This window comes from Coregonus lavaretus (assembly GCF_964263955.1).
Source record: "Coregonus lavaretus genome assembly, contig: HAP1_SCAFFOLD_1948, whole genome shotgun sequence".
In the NCBI taxonomy this organism is placed as follows: Eukaryota; Metazoa; Chordata; class Actinopteri; order Salmoniformes; family Salmonidae; genus Coregonus; species Coregonus lavaretus.
In genome coordinates, this window is record NW_028164056.1 from 40,001 (window position 1) to 53,484 (window position 13,484).

At 43.9% G+C, this 13,484-nt stretch overlaps 1 protein-coding gene across 1 annotated transcript in view; it reads right to left on the bottom strand.

Annotated features, from left to right (window-relative positions):
• The window catches only part of LOC311117500 (glutamate receptor-interacting protein 2-like), a gene marked incomplete at both ends in the record, with an annotated part of 81,208 nt that overhangs the window by 37,506 nt on the left and 30,218 nt on the right, over nt 1-13,484 (bottom strand). Inside the window, 2 exons of the mRNA XM_084192423.1 lie at nt 5,070-5,205; nt 12,734-12,814. Of these exons, the coding sequence (XP_084048549.1) occupies nt 5,070-5,205; nt 12,734-12,814 (217 nt within the window). The remainder of the gene's footprint in view (nt 1-5,069; nt 5,206-12,733; nt 12,815-13,484) is intronic.

Below are 13,484 nucleotides of genomic sequence, written 5' to 3' on the forward strand. Positions count from 1 at the left end.
GATAGGACCAGACTGAGAGTTAATCAACGCGTTCTTTGTTGGTTCTGAGTGCCAGATAGATCACTTGTGGTTTGAAGTATTCAAGGCTGACTCCACAGGAAAATTGTTTCTGATGTTGGGTTTCTTATAATAGCATTGTGAGGTAGAGTAGTACATGTAGGTAGAGAGTTTGGAGAAAGGAGAGAGTTTGTCAACAAGTAGAGAGAATGTCAATCAAATACCTCATGTTACAAAGCCTACCCCTATACCACTGTACGACTGTGATAAATAATAAATTACACTTTGTTTGAAAACTTCTCATACACCCACTAGATTAAAGGACTTCTCATACACCCACTAGATTAAAGGACTTCTCATACACCCACTAGATTAAAGGACTTCTCATACACCCACTAGATTAAAGGACTTCTCATACACCCACTAGATTAAAGGACTTCTGATATACCCACTAGATTAAAGGACTTCTCTTACACCCACTACATTAAAGGACTTCTCATACACCCACTAGATTAAAGGACTTCTCATACACCCACTAGATTAAAGGACTTCTCATACACCCACTAGATTAAAGGACTTCTCATACACCCACTAGATTAAAGGACTTCTCATACACCCACTAGATTAAAGGACTTCTCATACACCCACTAGATTAAAGGACTTCTCATACACCCACTAGATTAAAGGACTTCTCATACACCCACTAGATTAAAGGACTTCTCATACACCCACTAGATTAAAGGACTTCTCATACACCCACTAGATTAAAGGACTTCTCATACACCCACTAGATTAAAGGACTTCTCATACACCCACTAGATTAAAGGACTTCTCATACACCCACTAGATTAAAGGACTTCTCATACACCCACTAGATTAAAGGACTTCTCATACACCCACTAGATTAAAGGACTTCTCATACACCCACTAGATTAAAGGACTTCTCATACACCCACTAGATTAAAGGACTTCTCATACACCCACTAGATTAAAGGACTTCTCATACACCCACTAGATTAAAGGACTTCTCATACACCCACTAGATTAAAGGACTTCTCATACACCCACTAGATTAAAGGACTTCTCATACATCCACTAGATTAAAGGACTTCTCATACACCCACTAGATTAAAGGACTTCTCATACACCCACTAGATTAAATGACTTCTCATACACCCACTAGATTAAAGGACTTCTCATACACCCACTAGATTAAAGGACTTCTCATACACCCACTAGATTAAAGGACTTCTCATACACCCACTAGATTAAAGGACTTCTGATATACCCACTAGATTAAAGGACTTCTGATACACCCACTAGATTAAAGGACTTCTCATACACCCACTAGAGATGAAAGTGATGACAGATACACATGCTGACAGATCTACAATGCCAATAGGCTATTATGCTGCAATCTAGGAGTCTCAACCATTAGTGTCTTCCCACAGTCACTGTGAAGCACCATACGCCTGAACAGCAACACTGCTCACATAATAAATACTGCTTTATCTTTGGTACATTGCTCATTTAGCTGATATTGTATCTGAATTAAATATGCCAGTCGTGAGATTAATTCAGACTTTTACATGTCCCACTTTCTTTATTCAGAGTCAGACAGCTTTGGATAAAAGCCACTTTCTATATAAATTGTCCAGCTAAGGTTCAAGCAGAGCAGCTCAACCGTAAGTCTCCTCCGGGGAACGCCTTCTGACAGGTCAGTCAGTATCTTTACACATAATGACATAAGACTATGCGCCTATTTTTAGCGTCATCATCCTAGTCCTTAAACATTCCTTTGGAACTCTGCCTTCTAGTGAAATGAAACGTCAGATGGTTCTTCCTACATCAGGGTCTGATTAGCTGATACAGCATCACTGCATCTGTGGCTGTGAATGGTGGCCGAGGGGATGGAGGTCTAGGCGCTAGTCAAGGAACATGTTGTCCTGTACCGAGGCTGCATGAATGCACATTCAGTAAAAGTGAGGGAATGGTGGTCTAGCAGAGTGGAAGGATTTGTTTTATTTTATATACATTCAAGTGGGAACTGACAGCGGTTTAGCAACATTAAATATTTTTAAAACCTCTTAATATTTTATTTTATACATATTCTGAGAAGTGAAAATTCTGTAGCAATATAGAGTGGGAAAGCGGCCATGCGTTTGGAAAATTGATAGACACTGCAGAAAATAAAACCTAATAAAAATGTCTCAGTCTTTTCCAGGGCTGCGTTCAGTACGTTTTTACGTTCTGGAACGTTCAATTGAACGGAAACGTTGTCAGCATGGCCACTACCCTTTAAATAAGTCACTCATTGCTTCAAGCCAAACCTCGCCACAACCACCAAACGGGAGCAAACGTACCTCAAAGTCTATTCAAGAACTTACAAGAACATTTTTGGAAAACGTGTCGTTCAGTACAAACCGTTCTACAACGTAGCAAACGTTCAAGCGAACTGAACGCACTTCAGGGCCGGACTCTACACAGACCGGTGCGCCATAGCCAATCAGAGCTATGGTAGGCCTATACGCAAATAAGCCATTTGCCACACGGGCCTGCCACCATTCACTTTGAGCTGGACTGTGTATTTACAGGCAGTAGCAACAGCGCAACTTTTCAACATTAGAAAGCATTCGCCAAAAGCCACAAAATACACCTGAATGGATTTATGCAAATATGTAAATACCATGAGTCCTTTTACATTTGGGAACTTTACAGTCCTATAGGCTCTGTCCCTCAGTTGCCTATGCACATCAACAACAAGATCAACAACTCATGTTAGCCAGAGCGAGATGAGCTCAAATCTAAAGAGGGAACAGTAGATAAACCCCCTCAAACTTCTTTAGCTTGTAGTTGGCCCGTTAAAATTGCACTGATAAACGATGGGGAATACTAGCCTGCTTGTCCTTCTGCAGCTTGTCTGCCAATGCATGCTTCTCCCAACCCACGTTTTGACAACTGAATGGGAACTTGCCCGGCTGCCCTCCCATTTGATCGATGCCAAATACATTTGATTGACAGCTAAGAGCTACGCTAACTGTCGATAGCAGTCGTTCAAGTTTAGCATAGCTAGTGTTAGAAATTGCGTAATTCAAATCTGGTATTGGAATAAGAATCAAGAGATCTTCAATCCAAGCTTAATTTATTATATGCAAAATGTATGTATGATAAGTATGAAGGTTCGTATATACGGGTCCACTGAAATACCACGCAGGGCACTCAGAGAACTGATCCATTGTTCTAAGTTCTTCTTCAAATACTCTGACAGAAAGCCTCCACCTCTTCTGTTGGCCAACCAGAGCAAAGGACTGAGTGTGGTCCAGACTCCACTCAGCCAATCCGTTGGTGGACGGGTTAGTCCCACCCCTTGGCGCTTCACCGTTCCCAGGCATAAGTTGCTATCATAATAACCTGTGGAGTCAGCACCCAAAAGACACCATTCCACTGTACTCCATGTACCCACGTTCAAGGACGGTTTCACAGACAACAAAGAGAGAGTGTTCGTATCTGTGAGAAATACAAGCCTTATCTCATCCTAGCCCCTAACGTTCCCCACATGAATCACAGCCTGCTATGTGAAACAATCCATATCAGTACAGTTCAAACCTATGCTCCTCATTAATGCATTCCTTCCCAGCTATTCATCACATACAGATCCAATTATGAGAAAAATAGAACCCAACACTAGCTATATGATTCACGTTTCTTGCTAGCTAACCAAATGATACCTGCACCTCTAGCTGTAGCAACAGAAAAAACGATATGGGGGTGAAAAAGTCGGCCACTCACCAAAGGACATGACATCCTTCCAACGTTAGGCTCAGTGCTTTTAGATCGCTAAATAAATAGATACGCTAGCCTATTAGCCACGTTATGACTGACTTGTGATCATTGACTTTGCTAGTTTGATTGTATTGACATTCACAGCCTTGGTTACGTTGGTCAATTTGTTTTGTCAAAAATATTGAGTCATTGAAACTGAAAAAAAGTGCATCCCGAATGGCTGGTTGCAGCGAAAAATATACCAGGCCAGCTGTGATTTAAAACCTGATAGCAATATTTGTAGGACAACCAAGAAATGTATTGGTGAATTAGCTATATGAATCATGCATTGAACTGCATCCATCTATTCTGCCAACAATGGCTTACTGTACGTCATTGAACTTTAAGTTGGTTTTGTAGCATCAACTGGGAATTAGATTTCTTTGACTGATATTATGATTGTCTGTTTGTTTCATAGCGGCAAGGTAGTTAAACTGCTGTCAGTTCCATTTTAATGGACAATAAAAGGTTTCTAGTCTATTCTAGGCAGAAAACATGTAGTGCTGTCTTACGTACACTGAATATACCAAACATTAGGAACACCTTCCTAATATTGAGTTGCACCACCCCCCCCCTCTTTTGCCCTCAGAACAACCTCAATTCGCCGGGCATGGACTCTATAAGGTGTCGAAAGCGTTCCACAGCGATGCTGTCTCATGTTGACTCCATTGCTTCCCACAGTTGTGTCAAGTTGGCTGGATGTCCTTTGGGTGGTGGACCATTCTTGATACACACGGGAAACTGTTGAGCGTGAAAAACCCAGCAGTGTTGCAGCTCTTGACACAAACCGGTGCGCCTGGCACCTACTACCATACCCCGTTCAAAGGCACTTACATTTTTGCCCATTCACCCTCTGAATTACACAATCCATGTCTCAATTCTCTCAAGGCTTAAAAATCCTTCTTTAACCTGTCTCCTCCCCTTCATCTACACTGATTCAAGTGGGTTTAACAAGTAACATCAATAAGGGATCATATCTTTCAGCTGGATTCACCTGGTCAGTCTATGTCATGGAAAGAGCAGGTGTTCTTAATGTTTTGTATACTCAGTGTATGGAAGAGCTGCTCTCTCTCTCCTGTGTGTTTTGGTGGAGAATGGAGATCTCACCTGGCCATTGCTTTCGATGTTTTGGGTTGATTAGATACAAAATAATGATATGAAAGAATTCCATGATGGTATGAGACAGAGGAACAAGCTAACACATAATATAATGGTCTATGCTGGAATACTGTAAACAATAGAGATCTCACCTGGCAGCCAGTCCTCCCGGCCGTAGGTTAGAGACACGGGGCTTTCCATCCTTGTCTGTTCCTCCAGAGATGGTGAGGCCCAAGGTGCTGCCTTCCTTCTTAATCAGCTCTACTATCGTCACGCCCCGCAGATCTTCTACCCCAAACACAACCACAAGAACAAACAAACACAGAGTCAATGGACAGTAGACATCATATAGTAACCAAGCCTTCACAACCACAAGAACACACAGAAACACAGAGTCAATGGACAGTATACATTATAGGGTGCCTTCGGAAAGTATTCAGACCCCTTGACTTTTTCCACATTTTGTTACGTTACAGCCTTATTCTAAAATGGATTCAATAAAACATTTTCCTCAACAATCTACACACAATACCCCATAATGACAAAGTGAAAACAGGTTTTTAGACAGAAATACCTTATTCAGACCCTTTGCTATAAGACTCGAAATTGAGCTCAGGTGCATCCTTTTTTCCATTGATCACCCTTGAGATGTTTCTACAACTTGATTGGAGTCCACTTGTGGTAAATTCAATTGATTGGACATGATTTGGAAAGGCACACAACGGTCTATATAAGGTCCCACAGTTGACAGTGCATGTCAGAGCAAAACCCAAGCCATGAGGTCAAAATAATTGTCCTTAGAGCTCCGAGACAGGATTGTGTCGAGGCACAAACATTTCTGCCGTATTGAAGGTCCCCAAGAACACAGTGGCCTCCATCATTCTTAAATGGAAAATGTTTGGAACCACTAAGACTCTTCTTCCTAGAGCTGGCCGCCCGGCCAAACTGAGAAATCGGGGGAGAAGGGTTTTGGTCAGGGAGGTGACCAAGAACCTGATGGTCACTCTGACAGAGCTCTAGAGTTTCTCTGTGGAGATGGGAGAACCTTCCAGAAGGACAACCATCTCTGCAGCACTCCACCAATCAGGCCTTTATGGTAGAGTGGCCAGACAGAAGCCACTCCTCAGTAAAAGGCTCATGACAGCCCGCTTGGAGTTTGCCAAAAGGCACCTAAAGACTCTCAGACCATGAGAAACAAAATGTTCTGGTCTGATGAAACCAAGATTATACTGTTATGGCTATTTGAAGAATCTCAAATATAAAATACATTTGGATTTGTTTAACACATTTTTGGTTACTACATGATTCCATATGTGTTATTTCATAGTTTTGATGTCTTCACTATTATTCTTCAATGTAGAAAATAGAAAAAATAAAGAAAAACCCTGGAATGAGTAGGTGTGTCCAAACTTCTGACTGGTGGTGTACGTGTAGGTAGGGATAAAGTGACTATGCATAGATAATAAACAGCGAGTAGCAGCAGCGTACAAACAAATAATAATACAAAATAAAGGGGGATTCAATGCAAATAGTCCAAGGTAGACATTTGATTAGCTGTTCAGCAGTCTTATGGGGGTAGAAGCTGTTAAGAAGCCTTTTGGACCTAGACTTGGCGCTCCGGTACCGCTTGCCGTGCGGTAGCAGAGAGAACAGTCTATGACTAGGATGGCTGGAGGCTTTTGGCAATTTTTAGGGCCTTCCTCTGACATATGTTTAGATTTTTTCATGAGCTCTGCTTAGTTTTTTTGCGCAGGCTGTACACACTTCATCAGTCTCTCATTCACAATTTGACAAGCACTTGATAATGCCTCGAATATCCCGGTGGCATCCCCTTTGTGTGGCCATAATACACCCCTTTGCGGCCAGTGGCCGTTGTGCCCTTGGCCTGGAGTGCTGCGTTGTGCCCTTCTCCCTGAGTGCTGCACGCTCCGAAGCACCTCTCACTCACATGGCTCTCCAGCATGTGATCAGGTATTTTTCACAGGCTACAAGTGAAGACAGACACATCGGGGACACAACTGCGCTCGTCCTTATCCAATTCCGAGGTGCATATTGAAGATATTGGAAGAACTGTTCACATTTACTTTTCGTCAGCCAACAAGATGAGTAGGCCTAACGAACAGCAAAAACACTAGCCTATGTCAATCTACTATCCCCCATAGTGCAAAGTTGACCAATTATATTTTGTGCGAGAAATTAATATTCCAAACATAGTGTGGGACAGTTGTGGGATGCGATAGCTCCAAATGAATACAACCACTAGCATTTAAAAAAATGAGGCTAACGCAACAGATTAGAACATTTAGCTTAAAATGTGATAAACGAATAGGCTATTTCTTCACATTATAAGCGCAGCAATGCAGTAGACTATAAGCGCTAGTGTTCCATTAGCGGGAAAACACAATTATAAAAAGTGACCGCAACTGCGATTATGCATGTAATGCTTTTATTATAAAGGTGCATTTTTATGGTGAAAATTATCTCCCCCAAACTTGAAACTCACACGCTGCTTACAAACCTTATTAAAACATATAGGCCTACGGGCTAGGCTACATGAGGTGTGCGACTATGATTCGAAAAAGTCGCAAAAAAAAGGCATTGTTTCTTTCTGTCACACCCTGACTCAGGGGACTCTTATATGTTGAGTCAGGGTGTGTATATTCTTTGTTGTGTATGTTCTATGTTGTATTATCTATGTTGGCCGGTGTGGTTCCCAATCAGAGGCAGCTGTCGCTCGTTGTCTCTGATTGGGGACCATACTTAGGCAGCCTATTGGCACTGTCTAGTTGTGGGATCTTGTTCCGGGTAAGGTTCGTTGTATGTACAACCTTAGGACTTCACGTTTCGTTTCCGTTGTTGTTTTGTCGTGTGTTTATTAAGTTTAATAAACATGTACGTATATCACGCTACGCCTTGGTCTGACCCGTCATTCAACGAACGTGACACTTTCCTTATGCTGGGCATCATTCAAGTGATAGGCTAATATTGTCACCCATCAGACTATTCTTGATTTAATATTGTCTTTACATATATTAAATAATGTATGTGTGACATTTTTTATGATTTTGAACAGACCATTATCATGCACCTGTCTCGAAACTGGGGCAGGGGAAAAAATACATATATCATATATGCACATAAATAGTGAATGGAGGAGGCTTTTCCCGTGGATCATTTTCATGCCAGCCAGGTAGGCTATACTCCTGTTGTAAATATAAGCAATGTGCTTAATATTAGGAGATTTGAGAAATAAATATAGTAGGCCTAGCCTATAGAAAGCTGATGGGATCCTCCTCTTTTTAATAGAGGCCATCACTCAGTTTTCTCTCGCAATTACATAGCCTATTGAAATGTTGCGCAACATGAGCTCATGGGCTCTCATGAAGTGTTTGATTAGATTTTCGATTACATTTGCATTGATGTCAGAGTGATTACAGGGACAATAGAGTGCTGAGTACCAGGCAGTTAGCAAGTTTGGTAGGCTACTAATGACCATCAGCAGCATCAGAGCTTGGAGAAGCCTAATTACCGTGACTAAACGGTCACGTGGAATTTGACTGCCTTCATGACTCGTGACTGCCGGTGTGGCGGTAATACGGTCACCACAACAGCCCCAATAACAACACACTATAATTATACCACTTCACATTTAGCCTCGGGACACAGTCTGAACTTAAAGCACCGTGAAATGTTGAATTTGAGATGAAATACTGTGTTGAAATACAAGCTGGTGCTAGTCTAGAGGATTCCATTTTAAATCACAATGTATATGGTGAACGTTATACTTCTTCAAATATTACATATTTTGACATTAAGCACCGTAAGAGCGTAACACGGCTCTCTTTTATCATAATGAGTTAGGTAGTATTTCTGTACAGCAGTCATGGTTCTGGAAGAACGGAGCACTGTGTTCTGACACAACTGCTGAAGAAAGAAGACATCCTGTATGTTTGATGTTACCCCCCACTATACATCAAGCTAATTACAGTTATCATCCCACAACACTTTGCAACATGCACAGAAAATAAGAGGAAGAGCGAACACGACCAGGGAGTATGAGCAGCAGAATACAGACTCCCCATCATCATCATCATCATCATCTACATGCCTTAGTTTAGAACTTGGCGCAGTGTAGTGTAATGTAGTGTGTACTCTCCAGGGCAGAAGCAAGCCATCCCTGCTGAGAGAGAGAGAGAGAGAGAGAGAGAGAGAGAGAGAGAGAGAGAGAGAGAGAGAGAGAGAGAGAGAGAAGAGAGAGAGAGAGAGAGAGAGAGAGAGAGAGAGAGAGAGAGAGAGAGAGAGAGAGAGAGAGAGAGAGATGAGCAGTCAGAGAGGAAGAAACCAAATAGAGAGAGAGAGAGATACAGTAAGAGCTAGAGGAAGGAAGAAGGAGAACTGTGAACTGTGGAGAGAGAGAGAGAGATACCAGAGAGAGAGAGATACCAGAGAGAGAGAGATACCAGAGAGAGACCAGAGAGAGAGAGAGATCAGAGAGAAAGAGACCAGAGAGAGAGACCAGAGAGAGAGAGAGAGATCAGAGAGAAAGAGACCAGAGAGAGAGACCAGAGAGAAAGAGACCAGAGCGAGAGAGACCACAGAGAGAGAGACCAGAGAGAGAGAGGCCAGAGAAAGAGACCAGAGACAAAGAGAGACCAGACAGAGTGAGAGACCAGAGAGAGGGACCAGAGAGAGAGAGACAACAGAGAAATCAGACAGAGAGAGACCAGACAGAGAGAGACACCAGAGAAAAAGAGAGACCAGAGAGAGAGACCAGAGAGAGAGAGACCAGAGAGAGAGATACGAGAGAGAGATACCAGAGAGCGAGACCAGAGAGAAAGAGACCAGAGAGAAGGAGACCAGAGAGAGACCAGACAGAGAAAGAGACCAGAGAGAGAGCAGAGAGAGACCAGAAAGAGAGAGACCAGAGAGAGAGAGAGGCCAGAGAGAGAGACCAGAGAGAGAGACCAGAGAGAGAGAGAGACCGAGAGAGAAATCAGACTGAGAGAGACCAGAGAGAGAGAGAGAGAGACCAGAGAGACCAGAGAGAAAGAGACCAGAGAGAGAGACCAGAGAGAGATCCGAGAGAAAGAGACCAGAGAGAGAGACCAGAGAGAGAGAGAAAAGAGAGAGAGACCAGAGAGAGAGAAACCAGAGAGAAAAAGAACCAGAGAGAGAGAGAGAGACCAGACAGAGACAGACCAGAGAGAGAGGGAGGGAGACCAGAGAGAGCGAGAGAGACCAGAGAGAGAGATACCAGATAGAGAGAGACCAGACAGAGAGAGAGACCAGAGAGAGAGGCCTAAGAGAAAGAGACCAGAGAAAATCATCATCATCATCTACATGCTTTAGTTTAGAACTTGGCATGGTGCGCAGTGTAGTGTAATGTAGTGTGTACTCTCTAGGGCAGAATCAAGCCATCCCTGCTGAGAGAGAGAGAGAGAGAGAGAGAGAGAGAGAGAGAGAGAGAGAGATGAGCAGTCAGAGAGGAAGAAACCAAAGAGAGAGAGAGAGATACAGTAAGAGCTAGAGGAAGAAAGAAGGAGAACTGTGAACTGTGGAGAGAGAGAGATAGAGACCAGAGAGAGAGATACCAGAGAGAGACCAGAGAGAGAGAGAGATCAGAAAGAAAGAGACCAGAGAGAGAGACCAGAGAGAGAGACCAGAGAGAGAGAGAGAGATCAGAGAGAAAGAGACCAGAGAGAGAGACCAGAGAGAAAGAGACCAGAGCGAGAGAGACCACAGAGAGAGAGACCAGAGAGAGAGAGGCCAGAGAAAGAGACCAGAGACAAAGAGAGACCAGACAGAGTGAGAGACCAGAGAGAGGGACCAGAGAGAGAGAGAGAGAACAGAGAAATCAGACAGAGAGAGACCAGACAGAGAGAGACACCAGAGAAAAAGAGAGACCAGAGAGAGAGACCAGAGAGAGAGAGACCAGAGAGAGAGATACGAAAGAGAGATACCAGAGAGCGAGACCAGAGAGAAAGAGACCAGAGAGAAGGAGACCAGAGAGAGACCAGACAGAGAAAGAGACCAGAGAGAGAGCAGAGAGAGATCAGAGAGAAAGAGACCAGAGAGAGAGACCAGAGAGAGAGAGAGAAAAGAGAGAGAGACCAGAGAGAGAGAAACCAGAGAGAAAGAGACCAGAGAGAGAGAGAGAGAGACCAGACAGAGACAGACCAGAGAGAGAGGGAGGGAGACCAGAGAGAGCGAGAGAGACCAGAGAGAGAGAGACCAGTGAGAGAGAGAGACCAGAGAGAGAGACCAGAGAGAGAGAGAGACGAGAGAGAAATCAGACTGAGAGAGACCAGAGAGAGAGAGAGAGAGACCAGAGACCAGAGAGAAAGAGACCAGAGAGAGAGACCAGAGAGAGATCAGAGAGAAAGAGACCAGAGAGAGTGACCAGAGAGAGAGAGAGAAAAGAGAGAGAGACCAGAGAGAGAGAAACCAGAGAGAAAGAGACCAGAGAGAGAGAGAGAGACCAGACAGAGACAGACCAGAGAGAGAGGGAGGGAGACCAGAGAGAGCGAGAGAGACCAGAGAGAGAGATACCAGATAGAGAGAGACCAGACAGAGAGAGAGACCAGAGAGAGAGGCCTAAGAGAAAGAGACCAGAGAAAAAGAGAGACCAGACAGAGACAGACCAGAGAGAGAGACCAGAGAGAGAGAGATCAGACAGAGAGAGGCCAGACAGAGAGAGACCAGACAGAGAGAGACCAGACAGGGAGAGAGACCAGAGAGAGAGACCAGAGAAAGAGACCAGAGAGAGAGAGAGACCAGAGAGAAAGAGACCAGAGAGAGAGAGGCCAGAGAGAGAGAGACCAGAGAGAGAGAGATGAGAGAGACATCAGACAGAGAGAGACCAGACAGAGAGACCAGAGAGAGAGGCCAGAGAGAAAGAGACCAGAGAGAAAGAGACCATGGAGAGAGAGAGAGACCAGAGAGAAAGAGACCAGAGAGAGAGAGACCAGAGAGAGAGAGAACAGAGAGAAAGAGACCAGAGAGAGAGAGAGAGACCAGAGAGAAAGAGAAAAGAGAGGGAGAGAGAGAGCTGTGAGGTGTGGAGCAAGATAGAAAGAGACCAGAGAGAGAGAAAGAGCTGTGAGGTGTGGAGTAAGATAGAAAGAGACCAGAGAGAGAGAGAGAGCTGTGAGGTGTGGAGTAAGATAGAAAGAGACCAGAGAGAGAGAGAGAGAGCTGTGAGGTGTGGAGCCAGAGAGAAATAGACTAGAGAGAGAGAGAGAGCAGAGAGAGAGCTGTGAGGTGTGGAGCCAGAGAGAAAGAGACCAGAGAGAGAGAGAGAGCTGTGAGGTGTGGAGCAAGATAGAAAGAGACCAGAGAGAGAGAGAGAGAGCTGTGAGGTGTGGAGCCAGAGAGAAATAGACTAGAGAGAGAGAGAGAGCAGAGAGAGCTGTGAGGTGTGGAGCCAGAGAGAAAGAGACTAGAGTGAGATCAAGAGCAGAGAGAGAGAGCTGTGAGTTGTGGAGCCAGAGAGAAAGAGACTAGAGAGAGAGCGAGAGCAGAGAGAGAGAGCTGTGAGGTGTGGAGCCAGAGAGAAAGAGACTAGAGAGAGAGAGCTGTGAGGTGTGGAGCCATAGAGAAATAGACTAGAGAGAGAGAGATGAACTGCAAAGCCAAAGAGCCAGAGAAACCAGAGAAAGAAACTAAGAGAGAGAAAGACAACTGTCAGCTATGGAGAGCCAGTGAGAAAGATACTAGGGAGAGACCAGAGACATACCAGAGAGACCAGAAAGAGACCAGAGAGAGAGAGAGAGAGCTGAGATGAGCAGCCGGAGAGTAAAGGAACTCAGTAGTGTACCTGGGATACTCTGTCTCCTGGCGGTCAGGGAATTGTCTGTCCCTTGTGAGTCTTTGTTCCCTTTAGAGTAAGGGCCATCATCTGGAAGGAAGGGGCAGAAAACAGGGCTATTATAGGGGCTGTGTCTCAAATCACACCCTATTCCCTATGTAGTGCACTGCTGTTGACCAGAGACACAACCTAGTCTATTCCAAATGTAGTGCACTGCTGTTGACCATAGCCCAACATATCCAATTCAAAATGCAGTGCACTACTTTCGACTGGAGTCCCATCCTAATCCCGAGGTAGTGCACTACTTTTGACTGGAGTCCCATCCTATTCCTGAGGTAGTGCACTACTTTTGACTGGAGTTCATCCTATTCCTGATGTAGTGCCCTACTTTTTAACCCATCCTGGACTGCACTATAATGTAGTGCACTACATGAGATATAGCGTGCTATTTGTGACGCAGACGTAGAGTAGCAGGCCATCTACTGGCCCACTAGACTAGATGGTGGTGACATGAGATACAGTGGGGAGAACAAGTATTTGATACACTGCCGATTTTGCAGGTTTTCCTACTTACAAAGCATGTAGAGGTCTTTAATTTTTATCATAGGTACACTTCAATTGTGAGAGACGGAATCTAAAACAAAAATCCAGAAAATCACATTTTATGATTTTTATGTAATTGATTTGCATTTTATTGCATGACATAAGTATTTGATACATCAGAAAAGCAGAACTTAATATTTGGTACAGAAACCTTTGT